The sequence below is a fragment of the Ammospiza caudacuta genome, chromosome 1, assembly GCF_027887145.1.
Source record: "Ammospiza caudacuta isolate bAmmCau1 chromosome 1, bAmmCau1.pri, whole genome shotgun sequence".
NCBI classification, from domain to species: domain Eukaryota; kingdom Metazoa; phylum Chordata; class Aves; order Passeriformes; family Passerellidae; genus Ammospiza; species Ammospiza caudacuta.
Window position 1 is genome coordinate 145,483,376 of NC_080593.1, and position 18,038 is coordinate 145,501,413.

The window sequence follows — 18,038 nt, forward strand, 5'->3', positions numbered from 1 at the left end:
CAAGGGTTACCTACTGGGACATTGTTAATCCTCATACGGCTCAGAGTTCTTCTATAGTAGCTGAAGTCATTCTGTATAGCAGGATTTGTCATCTATGTGGATATGGAAGCAAGAGAGTTGTGACAGATTCAAGGAAAGTAAGGACAAGTTTTCATAAAATGTTATACACCCAACAAGAATATATTCAACTTCCTGAAGTGAAGCAAAAAGGCCTGTGATATGTTTGGAACTTGTAAGCACAACATAAAGCTTTTTGGTTTCTCAGATTCAGAACAAGCTCTAACAGGAATGAGAAAAGGAACAATCTCCTAAATACAAGTTGGAAATTAGTAGGTTGAAAAAATTGCTTTGCTAATTTGACTCCAAGGATCAGACCAGCAAATTAATTACCATTTCAGCTTAGCAAGAATTACCATTTCTTTGCATATAGCAAGAAAATAGCTGGACTATGGCTGCACACAACCTAAAAGAAGCAGCATTATCTCAAGAGATATGCCAAATTTGGGTGAAAAAACATGATTAATGTGAACTGAAACACAAGTGCCTAAAGCTAATATGATATTTCATCTGCTTTCCAGTTTGATCTTACTCTAGGTCACAAGAGCAAGCCAAGCATATTGGATATTTGAGTATCCGCTGCACATTCTATTCCAGAACAGAACACAACCCAGACTGCTTCAGCAAACACACTTGGCTTCTTTTTCTAGCCCTTCTGATCACAAGCTCTTACCTTGAGCTCATCAAATCGGAGTGTGAAGTGAAGAATTTCTGCAAACTGCTTAGCAAGAGCCTGCTCTCGCTCCAGGTGCTGCGTGGGGGAGTACGGAGTGCTGGTCAGGGCGCCCAGCAGGCCCCGCAGCCCGGCCTCTGCAACACAGGACAGGGGACTGAACACACACCTGCACTGCCCCTTGCACCAGCACTGCCTGGGACTCTGCATGCTACGCTTAAAATACACAGCTGCCAAAATACATGGTGGTTAATAAAAAAGGGACTCCATGAATTGCTCATCTATGTGTCAAATGCTGTCATATTTACGTACAAATTGCTGTACAGACCAGGTCACATTAGCACTGACAGCCGCAAAAAAAAACCTCTTGAAAAGTTCTGCTCAAGCTTCAAGCTTTGTCTGCAACATTTGTGTAGAACATATTTCAATAACTTGTGTTAGCAGACTTCAGCCTCTAGGAGAACACAGAATTCAAGAGGCACATAGCTGTAAGCAAAAGTCATGCATTATTTAAGATAAATTTATAATCTGTGACAGAGGTCGCAAGGGTTGCAGGTGAAGAGAGGAGACAAGAATGTTGACTTCATGTTGATTTATTATCTTATGATATATATATTACATTATTACTATACTAGAAAGAAATAGAAGGAAAAGTTCTCAGAAGGCTAGCTAAGCTAAGAATAGAAAAGAATGAACAACAAGATCTGTGTCCCAGCAGAGAGCAAGAGCAGCTCTGCCACGAGTGGTCAGTAAATCTAAACATCTACAGGAGACCAATCACGGATGCACCTGTTGCATTCCACAGCAGCAGATAACTATTGTTTACATTTTGTTGCTGAGGCCACAGCTTCTCAGAAGGGAGAAAAATCCCAAAAAAGGATTTTTCACAAAAGATGTCTGTGACAATAATTCGTCAGCACTGACAGCCACAAAAACAAAAACTTCTTGAAAATTTCTACTCAAGCTTTGTCTGCAACATTTGTGTAGAACATATTTCAATAACCTGTGTTAGCAGACTTCAGTCCCTAGGAGAACACAGAATTCAAGAGGCACATAACTGTAAGCAGAAGTCACGACTTAAAATAAATTTATAATCCAGCTTCCTGTTCATCTTGAGAAAAACACCTCACCCATTTTAAAAAGCAGAACTTGCCTGCATCAAGTTTCTGTGTTTTAAACACATTTTATACAAGCTATGTTAATAAATTTGATTAAAAGTGAGATAACAACAGAAAGCTGGTAAAAAAACAAGTCTCAGGTTTTATCAGCATAGCCATCACATCAGTGAGTTTCAGAAGAGGCATGAAGCACCATCTCAAGTACTGCATTTGTACGAACCAAGATCAGGCACTTCCAAATAGCAAATTATTTCTGGTGTTTAGGGAGGAATAATTCAGTCTCTTTTAATTACTCCTGGTATCAGAAACACTGACAGAATTAATTCCTGATTATTTAGTTTACTAATTTCCAGACAATCAGCTGGTTACTGCCTTCCTGAGTTACTAAAGGAGTAGAGGAAGAGCAACAAGGATGATCACATTCTCTCTCCCCTCTCAGATATCCACTGAAGCAAGATTGCTGTCATCCAACGTATGGAGGAATCTGTGCAATATGAGCTCTTTTCCACAAGGGAGTTGATCTAGATGTGATCACATCCGAATACGCCAAAGATACTCATAAATTAAGAGAAAAAACCCCTCAAGCTAACACCTTTCCACTTACCTAGTCTTTGAGAAAATTCATAGAATTTCTTTAGTTTGCCTACTAGTGGAACAACTGCACCCCATGCCTTCTCTTGCAGCTTCTCATCATTTGGATGCTGTATTGCCTTAAATTGGAAAAAGAGAGGAGAAAAAGATGCTTGGATTGGGAATAACTGATGCACTGCTGACAAAACAACCCTAAACAACAAAACACAAAAAAACAAAACACCTATGCAAGACAATTGTTTGAAGAGCTAATAATTAAATATCTACCTACTAAGAAGTTTTCAGTTGAGAGACAAGCATGTACTAACCCATGTCTGTTCCAAAAAGGTCTAAAAATTTGTGTTGAAAGTAAGCATCCTGAACAGGAAAACAACTTGGAGAGAGTATAAAAAAATGGTTAAAGATCAAATTACTCAGATAAGACAATTTACATAACCAGACCTAGTTAATTAAAATTAACAACTTTACTGTGCTTACTCCAAGCAAAAAAAAAAAAATTAGCGATCAAAGCCTCATCTTAATGTTGATATCTATCACTAATTCCCAAATTTGCAAAGAAAAAATTACTGTGAAATTCAGGCTAGCTATTATAGCAGGAACATTTAAGAATAATCAACAACATAAAGCACCACCAGTACAAAGCATATACCACAGTTTTGAAGGATATATTTACAGACTTTGTCTTTACAGTAAACTTCCCAGACATTTAATACCTTAAATTCAAACTTTCCAGTTAGCAACTGAAAATATACTAAGAAAACAGAAATAAAGATGCTCATAACTCTCCTGCAGCACTTTCACTGTCAGGTTCTTGATTTCAAGAACTGTTTCAGTCAACCATGGGCTGTGGCTTGCAGCACACTCCTCTCAGGTCCTAGAAAGTTTCCTTCCTGCCATGTCTACCTCCTCTCAGAGGAGTATCTCTCATTTCTCCGTGGCATCTGCACACACACATTCCTGCCTGATCCTACAGCCTGTCTCTGAACATGGATAGTAAACTAACTCCCCACCCAAGGGGTTTGTGTGACACAGTCATCCCTCTTAAACCTACCTTATCAATTCCATGGAGAGAAAAACTCTCAAAGGTGAATGGCTTTGAGTATCTCAAATTGCTATGGAGTAAATAGTAATCTAATACTCCTATCTAATACTATTTCTTAAGGATATGTTACAGTGAGTAACTCCTTCCTTCATGAGCAAAGCCCCCATTGCTGCATGTGAGGAAGACAATAAAGGGGGTTGGGAGAATATTTATTCCACCCTTTATTAAACAAAGAAACATTTGAATGACATTCTGTACAGGAACTTTGCTTCTGTTCCAAATATCTACTTTAGTAAATAAAAGCCAATTAAAAGGGAGTGAAAATGAGATGCCTTTTGTGTTAGGATTACCAAACCAGGCTTCTCCAGTTACCATACAAGAGAATATCAACACTATTCAGTTTTGCACTGTAGTCACACTACACTCTTTCCAAATTCACTATTAACTCAAGAAGAGCTTATGTGGGAACACAAAGAAAAATCAATATTCATAATACCCCAAAAACTCTGAGAAGCATCATTTGCTATTACATATGGGGATTAATATGACTGAAACAAGCAACATCTGTTTTGCTGTTAAAAAGAAACATTCCAGAGCAGAAATTCAAGACAGTGATTTTAAAGGACAACATGCTCTGCCAAAACAGCTCCTGCAAGCAAAGTTAAACCCCAGCAGTATTTGGTTAGGATCAGACAATGAACAACCACAGGCTGCGCACAATTGAAACGCTCTAGCTCACCTCTCGTATTTCATGGCCAGCTCCTCTATATGACTGCAAGTCTTCCAGTATTCCTTCTGCATCCTTTAACACTACATTCACCTGATTATAAATTTCCTTTTCAGATTCTGTAGGTTGGGCATCTAAACAGCAGAACATATTAAATGTATATATATTTATTTTTAACAACAACATGGAATTCAACAGGCACACCATCACCTATGGGACAAATTCTTCATGCAGCAACTCATCAAGAATTTTCATTCTCTGAAGAGCTACTACAATGTATAAGGAACTCCAAGAGACTAATTGCATTCATTTTAGTAGTCTCAATTCTTTTACCATCCCAAAAATTCACCTGGATTCTATCTTCTTGATTTATTTAAAACTGAGTGAGGAGAAGAAATCCTGATGAGTTGTCTTTATGACTATCATATAATCTCACCTTGGGGTGCAGCAGAGACTCACTGGAAGAAACTTAGGTAAGCACTCAAAAGACACTCTCACTGCAGATAGCACAGGAGGTGTCCATGTCTATTATTATCTAGAAACACTGCATCAGATTATTTTCCATCTTGTCTTACTCATCTTTAACTGCTTGGGAAAGGAGTCATATATTTTACTTCTAAATATATTTAATTCTCAAAACATATTCTTCACTGCACTCATCACACAATCAGAGCTGAGAACAAAAAGATCTAGTGTGAGCCTGTGAAGGCCTTTTTTCTTTTGTTCCCTGTCTTTAAAGGTATAAGCTGTCTCCCATTTTCTTCTAATTAGCTAAGGGCTTCCCAAAAATATATTGGGTCATAATTTCAAGAAGCTACATGCAAATTTTTAAAGAAATGTGATTTGGTAATAAGTATGTTTGGAGAAGAATCAACAAAAGGTTTTAACCTTTAAAAACAATTACCTAGGGCAAGTATCTCAGACATGGTTTACCTGAACCAGTTTTTTTTCTTTTAGAATGCTGATGAAAGCTATAAGGTTAGTTCCTTTTAGACTCATTTTTAAAAAATCAAAGAAACTGTTAGTTATAAAGCTCTTGTAAAAAAAAACCACTTCTCTGTTAACATGGGCAAAATATGTTATGGAATAAATATCACTGTATTTTAGTCCATTATTTCCAATGCCAAAAATGAGGGTATTAACAATAGATTATTTTTTATAGGGACAGACAGAAACTATCTAAGGACAATATATCCTCATGACTGTGTGCATTTTGAAGAGTCTGGAAAATGTCTTTTTAGATGTGCTTTTTCCATGATCCATATGTACAACTTCCCATGGAAGTTAGGTAGATCTTTACATTTGAAATAAAACTCCCACAGTATCTTAGTGTTACACACTAGAAAAACACAAGAGAAAACAATGTTTGTATTAGGACAAAATAAATTTCATATACATTGCCTGTCTGGATTTTGCTGTAATTTTTGCATAATAGCTCTTATTTTTATAGTTTAATGCATAAAGAGTGGGCATTATTAGCAAATATGCCTATATATAGACCTTGCAACAGTTTAACTGGTATTTTGAGAAACATCAAGAATTAGCACAGGTTAAAGAACCTGGTCATTCTTTTTAAAATAAATAAATAAAAGAGCACCACATTGATTAGGCATCGAGTAAAGTGGCCAGTGCTTTTCAGATCATCACAAAGGTCACATAATTTTGAAAGCTGCTGAAGACTGCTGTAAGAAATGAAGACAAAAAATGAGGGAAAAGAGCAGACAGGGAAGCACACCAGCTGACTGGCAGCAGTTCATGCACGAACATGAAATGTTACAGTGAAATACAGACTGAGACGTGAAGCTCTGTAGCGTTCCAGATTGTGCTGTTAAATAATGCAATCAAGACTTGTCACTTGGATTGTCTCACACTGAGAACATCTCCTGCCTGTTTAATTTTTCATGCCATTTTTTTTCTTTACCCTGTGTAGTAAGGAGAGTTCATTTTTCAATATTGGGAGGGGCAGGGCAGAATGGCCCAAAAGAATTCCTGCTCCTCATTTCAAAATCCACCACCAAGCAGAACAGCTGCAGTACTATGACCCTCCATGTTTAGAAATTAAAATCATCTCCCAGATACAAATTTAGTGGTCTTCACTGGACAGCTGGCTAGGCAAATCAACACCATCATCACCTCTCTTAGTGTAGGATGTAAACAATCAACCACTGTGTTTCATTTCCTTAAAATGTTCCAGGAAACTTAAACCAATGGCTGATTTTTCATTTGTTGGGGTGGTGGGGTTTTTTATTTGTTTGTTTCGATTATTACAAACTTCTAGACATCAATCTATTTGAAAATCAAGTAGGTACAGAGTTATTTCTTCTGGTGTGTATTTCATTTTTGGTCAACCTATTCCTCTCCAATAAAAAAACATCTGTAAACCTGATTTGTCCCAACTCATTTCCTCGGCCATCTCTAAAAGAGAGGTCAAACTTAAAAAGCAAATTTAAATGATTCTATAATCCCTTCACAAAACATTTAAGATGTTATTAGAATATGGTTAAAATGCATAATATAAAAGATCTTCAGGGCCTAATGCTGGCTGACCCAGAGCGAAATTGGTTTATTTGCTTCCCAGTGCTGGTTAGGGCACTGTATTCTGAAAGCCTATCAGAGGGAAGAAACAGAGAGAGGTCCCTCTTCCTAAACACTGTCACCATCTTGAAAAGATGGAGGCAGCATTCCCATCCTATGGGAATAGCACCCCTCAGTGTGTACCTGAGGGCTCGGGCTACAGGACCTTCACCTGGGAATCACTAATTGTGGAACTCCTCTTCCCAAGGTGGAGTGCACAGAGCAGGAGAGGGAGTTGCACTTCTGGAGTTACTCTTGGCTGCTAAGAAAAAGCAGCCAGCAGTGCAGGCATCCAAACAGAAGGATGAAGGAGATACACAATTTCATGGATTTCCCTTCTCCCCTGACCATTTAAGTTCCTGCTACAAGGTTACAACAAGGCTGTGCCTTTCTCAGCAATGCCTTCCACACAAAGAACAAACCCAGCAAGCACATCACAGCTCGCCCAGACGTTCTGAGGTTTGAAACTTTGGCCACAGCAGCTGAGCTCTGGTTATTCAGGGCAACTTTACTATTTTTAATGCAACAGTAAGAAAAGACTGAGGTTCTGCAAGTAAATGGGAGTTCATCTTTAAATAAATTTGTGTTTAATCAGAATGTTACTGCACTAGATGCAATATGTACTTAAGAGTTCAGAATGCTGACACAGTAAGAGACAGAAGAGGAGACTTGAAACAATATACAAACGTTGTTATGTGAACTAAATACTACAGAAGTGAGACAACATATTGCATGCGGGGAACACACACATTTAGTGACTATTAAAATAATATTTGGCTAGCCTACAGAACTAGTAGGGAGAGAAATTTGGGGTTAAAAGTTTACACTGCACAGCAAACTATTTAAGCTGAGATTTTTCCCAGGGAAGAACACATCAAGTCATCTGAAACTGTCTGGGACAAAACTCACAAACAAGGGGAAAAAACTGCCAGACTGCTGGAGATGAAATAATTTATTCATCTCTGTTGGCATTACTATGGAGAATGCTGTCTCTGTGGCTCCTCTAAAACCTGGCCAAGTCCTCTGGAGATAATGCAGGATACTGTCAGCACTCGCTTGATATCACCATCTCAAAGTACACTGTACTTTAGCTACTATTCCCATCAGTAAATTTGGAAAAGATTTGCAACTGTGTCAGTAAAGACACCAATGTAAAAGTTGAGCTGTAAGTTTCCCACATTTGAGGTGGCTGTTTTATGCAAACAATATTGACCTGTGCACTTTGCTTGTGTTCTGATGGTAATGAATAGACTTTAAAAGAATACTCAGGAGAACTATTTCTATCAAAAAAGTAAGGTGAATGGCCAAAGAAAACACAAGCTTAACCAGTGCAGAGGCAAGGAAAAGCCTACAGCTCACCGTATTTTTAACATGGATTCTGATAGTCAGTCACACCAATCACTGGCATCTAGCACCAAGATAAACATCTGGGGGAATAACAATGGTTAGAAGTCTAAAATTTGAAGTTTCTAGCACTAAAAAGCTTCATGAACACTAGATTTTAGTTCTTTAAGGTACTATATAAGAAAAATTGGAGCCTGCTCACATACATGGATTTAAGAACAAAAGACTTCAAACTGCCTATTATTGAGTCAGGCGTAACACAGAATTGGCAAATTTGTTTTTAATACAGAGCTTACTTGTCCTTCCACACAAAACCACAACATTAAGTATCACAAGATTAAGTGCCAAGTCTTGAAGAAAGATCTTGGCTGTGTCAAAGCCAAGATCCTGTCAAGGCAAGCTATCTGAAACAGAGGAGAAAGAAGCATGGATACACAGTATAGCAGCAGAAACAAATGCAGAACAGGGTCCAAAATGAACAAAGAACAGTCTAACAATTCAGCCATAATATAAGTCACCTAATTTGACTGCATATGAAAGCATTTCATGTCAGCAACCTGCTTACTCTCATGCCAAATCCTGTTCATGCTCAAAACATGCATTTTAAAACAAAACTGATGGCTAAAAAAATCTGTATTTAAAAAGAAAAAAAGGAGCATTTTTATTGCAATTTAGGAACCATGTCTTTTCTATCCAGCTAATGTGCATTTACTTTACTCCAATTAAATTTTCAATATTTGCAGATTAAGCTGGAGCTTTACAGCTCCAATGGCCTCATACACGAGTTCTCCCACCTCACTAGATTTCACCTAATGTGATGATACACAAGAATTGGTCTTAGATTAATTTTGCTTTCTGATTTTTGAACACAGGCCTTGATAATCTTCCCTTTATGAATAATTTGTATGGCTAGCATCTTCCAATAACAATATATTCAGAAGAGACAAGTAATAAAAATCAACACAACAGGGTAAGAGCTTAGAGAAGTTGAAACTTTAAATGTCACTGAAGTAAAACCATATTTCTTCAAGCATTTACTTTCATGTTATAAGTAATATTAAAAACTGCTACTGATTCATCAAACAACTGAAAAACAATTCAGGGGAAAAAAGATTTAATGCACCTCAGATTATCCATATCATAATATTTTATCAGTTTTTTATTGCATTATTCCACTGTATTCTATTACATGGTCAAAATGTACTCGAACATTAATCTTCTTATTTTATGCTTGCTGATGTACAGCTGGCTAAAGAAACAGCACATCCCAAAAGAAAGTAATTAAACATGCATAGCAGAAGCCAGCAACACTTACCTGCCATTCTTAGGCTATACTGTATCATGCAACAAAAACCAGAAGCAGAAATACTGACATATGTGAACCTTCTAGAACACCTGGCATTGATCACACAAGCTACGTGTCTCTTCTTTTCAAAATCAATTTAATCTCTGTATATGTTGAGACTCCCTTTTAAGAAGGCATGAGGTTAAATTTCAGTGCCAGATCCAGTAAGGTTCACATATAACCTTTAACATGATGATGCTGGAGCTATGAATAGCTGTTGTGAGCCAGTCTGTCTATGCAGAATTATTAATTCACATTGGAAGTGATGAGAATCAGGTTTCTGTTTTCAGAAATTTTCAGTTCTTCCTTTAAGGAGCAAGAGACAAAACTCACAAATCTGAGTAAGTCAGTTGCAACTTCAGTAAGTCTTCAAATAATTACAACTATTCTTAACATTTTGATAAAAAGTAGGAAGAATTTTGGTTTAAAAAAGAAGAACCAAATTTCAACAGTCAAATATAATTTGAAAGCCCTTTCAGAAATAAAGATTTTACATTTTAGGACCTGAGGATATTTCAGAATAGGTTACTGCTTTCTACCAAAGTTCGCTGAACAATTATCCATAGCTCAGGCATGCAAAGCAGTCAGAGGGATGGCAAAATGAAAACATACGTTTAGTACAAGACAAATGCAGTCTACTGCAGGCAAAGAGTAATAGATATATAAAATCATCTTCTCACTTTCAAAATCAAGGAAAAAATTTGGCCCCTGCTCAAGGTCTGTGCATGTCAAAACTTTTAGAAGGTTCCCCATGTTAAGGTACCTGCCAAGACAAGAACGAGAGAAAAGAAAATTTTCTTTTTATAAGGAAGAACAGCCCAAATGTAGTTGATTGAAGCAGTGGGAAAGAAAACCAGAGAGCTCCATCAGGTACGAACCCGTCCTTCAGGCTGGGTGCAGGGACATCCCCACCTCGAGGAGGCACAGCTGGGGACCCCAGCAGTGCAGCTTTCCTGGAAGGAGTGACCGTGTCACCAACATCCTCACAGCTGCCCCTTTGGGAAAGGGGCAGAATCCAACCAAAACCTTTGCCAGGGACTGTTCTGTCCCAGTACACCCTAGCACCAGTGTCCTGAGCAGGAGTACTGCCTTGAGGGCCAAGTACCAGATTGGAAAGCATTAGCCATGCTAGATTTTAACCTGATGGGACAGCAGAAGGAAAGAGCTTTAATTTTGTCAGCCCTTATAATTGTGTCAGAAGGCCATCACAGAAAACACATCATGATACATCATTTCAGTGTGCAGAAAATGCTAACAGAGAAATGCCACAGACCTTTTACACACAAGGTGCTTAAAACATTTGTGAAACTCAGACAGTTTCACTTTAGACTTTTGGATGTAAAAAAAACCACATTAACTGCACGAGGAATGACCAAAAGGATCAGGAATGATTCATCACTCACTCTTGTGTATGAGAGGATTACAGTGAACAACTGCTCAGCACAGATTACTATGGCATACTGACAGAATTTCTCATTTCATGATTACTTGATTTGCAGGCAGATGGATGGACATCACTGACCACAGAGACCCAAAATGACTAAGCACATGGAAAGAAAATTGACACAGCAGCATGATGGTGGCTTGGCTACTACTGGAGAGGGGGAAAAAGGGAAAAAAAAAAAAAAACAACCACAAAAACTACATGCAAGTCTTTCCAATTCCAACTTGGCAGTTGAGTCCCCTGGCCTTCACTGCAGCAGGTATAAGCAACCCTACTGTTACCATTTGAAATGCACCAGCTCTGAAGGGCTGAGAGACTTACTTTCAAAATCCAAGAAAAAATGTGCTGCATTGTGGTCTATGTCCCTGGTTAGCACCTTAATGAGATTACCCATGCCAGCAAACCTAAAAATAAAAATGGCAAAATAATTTAGTTCCAATAACCATTTCCTATTTTAAGTACACGCCTGGGTCTCACTGGATCAGGGCTCCCATTGTGTTTTGCACTCTGGATTCACTTCGGGTGGGGAGCAGAACCTGTGCACTGTACAGTGCATTTCCACACCCCTTCTTCCTAGAGAGCAGTGATTGTTGAAAAACTGGAAAAGTTACAATCTTTGAGGAAAATAAAGATGTGAATTACTGGCTCTTTTTCATCATTGTTTAATACATATAAAGAACATGTGACCTACAATGACTGAGAAATTGTTTTGTGTAATGCAGCACTCAGTGCCAGACAAAACCATTATTGCTGAGGACAACAGGAACCTCAAATGGAACTGCTGTCATCATAACACTTTTTTACTACCTCACTGTAATCCAAAACAGATTCGGAAACCCTCTCAGTAGTAGTTATCTGTGGCCAATGAACAATTTTCCCATTAAATCACAGAGTTACAAGCAAAACAAAAACTAGACTTTCCAAGACCAGGGGAAAAATCAAGTTGCAACAGTTCTTCTTATGTTTGCTGTCATATCCCAGCTAAAAGAAATGAAAAGTGGAAGAAAAATGAAATATTTGTTAGGTTACTTGAAATCAGATAAATTATCAAAACAGTTTCAAATGTTACCACAAGTTTCAGAAATCAATACCTGCAGTAGGAGTATGAAAACTGCATTTCATAACAAAGCTGCCTTTTCATTAACCTTCCCATGTTTTACAGAGGCTGAAAATATACCTACTAACCATTGCTCTGAAATGCCACGAACTCACTAGAGTGCTGCTGCAAGACAAGCAAGACACACCCAAAAATCTCATCTCAAATTATTTAAGAATAAACCATGAACAATCTGACATTTGAATTCAAGCACAAAAAATATTTTTAAAAAATCAATTTTCAAATTAGTCTAACTATAACAACAAACAAGTATATTCTCTATTTTTTCCTGATTTTTACTTTTACTAAAGAATCATGTTCACCTGGAGGTAAGATATCATGACACCAAGAATCATTACTTTATTAGGAGTCCAAGGAAATCAAAACAACGTGAACTCAAAACAAATTGTGTCGGTTTCTCGGCTGTTTAGGTGACCTGGAAAGGCCCGGGGTGGCCTTGGACAGCCCGCGCTTCAAAGGACGAGAAGAGGCTTCAGGGTTTTTCTCGGTCTCGGTGTTTATTAATTGTTTATCTAAAAGATTTTCTCTCAGCCCGACAGAGGTCTGCACAGCAGCCAGCCATGAGCACACTGCGAGCCCCCGGGGCGGTCACCTATCTTTATACTCAAAGTTACGTGTACAATATTTATCAATTTTCCCCAATACCTTTTACCCTTATTAACCAGTGCACTTTTAGTAATAACCAATCCCAAAGTGCCACCATCACCACAGAAGATGGAGGCCAAGAAGAAGAAGAAGAAGAAGAAGAAGAAGAGGACACGCCCCAATTCCTCCATCTTACTTCTTTAGACCCCCCTGTACAGAAATCCTAAACCCTGTGTCTCACACTCTAATTAACTTATCCCTTCACCATTCACCCAGTGAAATCCTCCCATCCTCATACAGGTGTCGTCTCCTGTGTAGGATCAAAGTCCAGCCACCAGACACTTCTGGCAACATTCCAGGACTCCCAAGCCCCCCAAGGGTGGTCTCAGTCACTCTGCACATCAGTCCTGAGGTGCTGAGATCCCACAAAATTGTTTGGCAAAACACATTTTCAGAACCTGTGTTGACAGATTTCTTGGTCAAACTTAGAAAAGCATACGATTTTTTTTGTGGGATCTGCAAGATTCAGCAAACAAACAAAACTTGAGAAGGAAGGGGCAATTAATCCAAAACTGCTGAAAATAACCCAAGTCTTTGCTCTAACAGCTTCTACACAATGACCAAATGACTGTTTAGAATCCAGACTTTTAGCACTGTGACCCAGGTGACCACAGGGGACTCTGCACACAGCAGTCACCAGGTGTGTGCTGGCTTTTTCACTTGCTCAACCTTCTCCCTGAAACTCAAGGAAACGCAAGACCTGCTTCCTAATAACTTGAACTTATTTCCTAGAAATTCAGATCAGACTTCTCAGCCTGTGAGAAGCACCTACTAAGTCAAGGAATTTTTAAATTAGGGTGTCCAGCTGAGAGACTCTTCTTAAAAATTAATCCATTAAAACATGGATCTTCAAAGAGGCAGCTTCTCCAGGACTTCCTATCCCATAGCATGGCAAACTCTTTCAAAACTACAAGTGCAGCAGTGCTGTGTAAACACACAGCAGTAGAAAGCAGAGAAATTACTTTTCCATATCTCTCAGTGTGTTCTGTAACACAGGACTGAATAAGCCACTTTGTCTTTCAGAGTTTTCCAGATTATGAATGTTCTTCTTGTTGAGGAGCAGACAGAGCCATCCTTAAACAAATATTCTCAACAGGGCCAATAAAAAATCAGAAGTAGAAGCTGCATAATGGTGACCCAGTTTACAGATTCAGGTCTAAAAACCAAACCCCAATCTCAGAACAGTGTATTACGTATTTCAATTCCAACATTAACATCAAGCAGCAAACACATTGCAGTGAATAGGATAATGGCCTAAAGAGAACTCCTATACCTGCAATTACTGCTGTGCTTCAGCTGCACCATCCCCTCCCCCAACAAAATATTCTCCATATCTCAAAAAAAATACCTCTGTGTAGGTTTTGCTTTTTTTTTAATATATTAACCAGACTCCAAAGAGTTTACAGGCTCATGCACGTGGCTTAAATATTGGCTAACATTACTTGTGAAGGTCAGAGCAGGGTCATGCTCATAGGGTTGAAATATTTTGAAGGTAAGTTCACAGAAGAGCAGGAGGCACTGCAGAACAGATTGTGTCACGGAGCACCTACCACCTCCTAACACGAGTAGGGAGTTGGGGACTCGGTTTTGCAATACAAATACCTTCATCCCTCAGGAAAGATTGCTAGGAAGAATACGTGGTTTCTTTTCCAGGAGTTAAGTTTAACAAATAGAGAAGCATAATAAAAGTTTTGGCACTACAATGGAAGAGTCAATGTGATATTCAAGCAGAAGATGCAACTGATCTAAAGGTAACAGCTCAGTGAAGAGCCTCAGTGAAGAGTAAAGGAGAGAAACTGATGATAATCAACTATGATAGCAGCAAGATGATAAGATGTGCTATAGGAATGTATTTCAATTTACATGAACACAAAGCTGCTTGAACAGCTTTTCAGAATGAAGTTCCCAACAAACTTCTCCCTTTGTGTGTTCCCCGTACTGAAAAAATCTTGATAAATTTTAGTCACATCAGAGTTCTGCACACAAGATGTGCAATCACATTTGCCTTCTTAGCAGCAAAACAGTGACTGTATATTCAGGTTTTATGGAGTGCATGGAAATCTAGCTGAAACTGGACTGCACTCAGTATTTCTGAAACTTGAATCAAGAGGCACTGTAACATTTACTTGAGGATCTCAACCATCCTTAAAACTGAAAAACCTCCTGTGTTTTAAGAACTGTAAAAACAACCATTTCCCCCAGCTGCAATCCAGAAAGACTTTAAGCTATGAAGAGCTTGAAAACACAATTTAGATAGATATTGAGAAGATGTAATTTCTCAAGCACTTTTTTGGAGGATGCTTTCTCTCAGCTCAGCATTCCAGGTAATGAATCCAAAAGCCAAAAGGTCAGAATCTACTCTTCTGGCAAAGCTAAGCATGCTCTTCCTGAGCTCTGAAATGACCTTTTAGAAACAAGGCCATGGTGCCATCTGTGGAACTTCCCAGATTTGTGGAAGCAGCTGCAGGTCAATATGCCACAGCTAAGGTTAGATAGCCCTTCACTTTTGTACATTATTTTCCTTCAGAAGACAAGGTGGGCAGCAGGCAGAGCTGACCTGTTGTACTCTGAGGGAACACTGCAGAGAGGAAAATTCAAATTTGACCTTTCTGAGAAGTTGCTGTGCAAGCAGAATACCTGGACCAATCTAGAGTAAAGCAACCTAGCCCAGAGATACATCAGGCTCCTAATAGATACAAAAAAGATTTACTAGAGACTCTTGTTTTGTTCAAGATGGTCTATCATTTGCAATTTTTCTGGGCCCAAAACACCTGAAAAAACTGAACACATGAAAGATTAGAGTGCTACTGGAGCTAATACTAAAGATGATGACAATTTACACATAGCATGAGAAATAGTCTACAAATCCAGCTATGAACATTTAGCTTCAGTGACCTCTTCTGCTATGTGATACCCTGTAAAAGCATCACCAGCAGGAAGATTTTGGTCGTTCTGTGAATTACCTTGGTAATTAACCACATAGTGGCATGCCTAGCCAGTATTAATCTACCAACCTCTCTTACAGTTTCCTTGCAAGTTCACAACTTTTTCTGAGTAAATCACTAGTTTAGAAAGTCAGATGTGGTTCCCGTTAGGTAGCCCTGACACTGAGCTTCCATTGACTAGTGAAGAACATCTCCTAGCACTTACTGCACCTTTCTTGAGCACATCACCACATCAATCAGCTCCAGTTCAGGAAAGACTTAAGCCTGTATGAATACTAAAGCCATCAGCAAGCCCTACTGCTGATTTTGATACCCTGTAGCTGGGGTTTGTTTTGGAGCTGAATAGCTGATTTAGAGCACTGACTGCAGGTGACCTCTGTGGGTGCTAAATCACCTTTTCACCCACAGCTCTTCTAGCACAAATGGAAAAAGATGCACACTGAAGCTGTAATCCTTACCAAGAAGAATTCTGCATATTGCAATCACTAACATCGAAATATTCACATGTCCAGCCTAAAGTACACTTTAGGTCACTACCTATTTGTTTTTCCACAGCTTCAGAGCATCAACCTCTATCCAATTTTATTTGGTATTCTCATTCAGAATACAGCACACTTCAAAACCTTCAAACCAATTTCTCTCCCAGAGGTATTACTGATTTTAAAAATTTATGGTGCGGTGTCCGGAGGCAACTCATTAGGTAAACTAACAGCCTAAGACTCAGTAAAAGCACACATTTAAGCACTGAAGTTTTCTCCTGCCACAAAAGCAACATCACGAGATCGGAGCAGAACAAAACCCACTAGTTTCTGTCCAAAAACTGACTGTCCCTGTGAGGCTGCTCAGAATCCCTGCTGGCATGCTCTGCACTCCAGCACAACACTGGAGCCACGTGGAGCAGGTTATGGGAAATGGGAGCACAAGCCAGGAACATGGCTCAAACTTGACCTACTTGCAGAGGAAGACATACGGAATGCCACGTTGGATTAGGGTGATCTGGCCCACTGCAGCCTTATGGGGTTGGATGATGCTGCGTGCAGAGCCCTGATCAGACAAGCGGAAAGCAAAGGCATATTTTCAAAACAAGCCTTGCACGCATGCCCTTCCTGTGGAAAACATCCCCAACACATCTCAGTGCCCCCCAGCCCTCAGGCTAAGCCCAGGGGAAATGTAATAGAAATACTCAATGCAAGTAAATTCATCTGAGCACCAAAGAATTTCCCCTCTCACACCTGGAAGAAAAATTGTATTAACAAAGATATTGCTTGCAACTGGTGAGTAACTGGAGAACTTACTCTCATTACAGGTAAAACAATACAAAATTGTTCATAAGTGATTTTTCTTCTATTTCAAGCCTAATATGCTTTCAAACTAGTTTAAAAACAGTTAAATAAATAGATTAAAACATTTGTTTGTGATCCCTGAAGAAAATCTGCTTTAGCTTACCTTTTGGACATGCATGTATAGGCTATTCCCAATACTAAAATCTGCAGTATGAAAACTGCAGTATGAAAAACTCCCTGAAAATCTCATATGCAATTAAGCATAACACTATATGGAAAGCACATCTAATGAAGCAATAAAGGTTTTATTCCAGGGATTTGAGTTTGGAATTTTTATTTGGCCAAGTAAGTGCGGCATAAACATCCAATTCAGAGATATTTTTGGCAAAATAGTAAGTAAAAAATCATGCACAGCATTAGAAGTCTAGCATTATAGTGAAATAGCACCATGTTATACCACTTGCAGGGTTACTACATGCACAAAACACTTATTGTCTCCCTATACTGTTTTTCTAGAAGGATAATCCTATCAGCCTGTTTCAAGGCTTATTGAACAGTATCTAACCATGAACAGGGAGAAGGGAAAAAAAAAGAGAAAAGCAAAAAGAAATGAGGCAGTGGATAGGTGCCTGCCCAGATCAGCTGAATGCAAGGCAGCCCTTAGCAACACATGGCATCACAGCCTGGCAGCCTATGGGAGCCCACGTGCCCTTCCCTGCCAATGAGGCAGCAAAGCCTCACAGCCAGGGAGAACATCTCTGCCCTCACCCTGAAACGCTACAGACTGCTGCAGAGATGGAAACAGGCTGGTAAAATGCACTGCAGGAACCCCTCTTTTCTGATTGTTTCAAAATTCTCCCTGGATACAAACATGTTTTTCCTAGACTAATGCATATTTATTTCTCTTCTGAATAGTGCTAGAGCAGCAGAGATGCCTTCTGACACATTCTAATCTCATCTATTGATTTTAGTGCTTTTTTAAATTAATAAAGATCTGTCACGATAAAATCCCAAAGTAATATCATACATATGAGAGAATAAATAATTAGAGTCAATATTAAAAAACATAGTAGCTATCACTCATTATCACCATTAGATTTAGGAAGGAGAAGCTTGGTGCCATTAGCTTGAAG

At 38.9% G+C, this 18,038-nt stretch overlaps 1 protein-coding gene across 6 annotated transcripts in view; it reads right to left on the reverse strand.

The window, feature by feature from the left end:
* CYRIB (CYFIP related Rac1 interactor B) overlaps positions 1 to 18,038 on the reverse strand; it is a 97,501-nt gene that overhangs the window by 7,267 nt on the left and 72,196 nt on the right. For 4 of the 6 annotated variants that reach the window (XM_058802109.1, XM_058802153.1, XM_058802126.1 and 1 more), the window contains 5 exons: positions 10,152 to 10,234; positions 4,221 to 4,342; positions 2,453 to 2,558; positions 731 to 867; positions 15 to 92 (listed from right to left, as the gene is read on the reverse strand). In XM_058802109.1, coding sequence (XP_058658092.1) covers positions 15 to 92; positions 731 to 867; positions 2,453 to 2,558; positions 4,221 to 4,342; positions 10,152 to 10,224 — 516 coding nt within the window. In that variant the 5' untranslated portion in view covers positions 10,225 to 10,234. Of the gene's footprint in view, positions 1 to 14; positions 93 to 730; positions 868 to 2,452; positions 2,559 to 4,220; positions 4,343 to 10,151; positions 10,235 to 11,236; positions 11,320 to 18,038 lie in introns of all 6 variants that reach the window. The other 2 variants (XM_058802144.1, XM_058802117.1) reach the window with 2 other exon arrangements.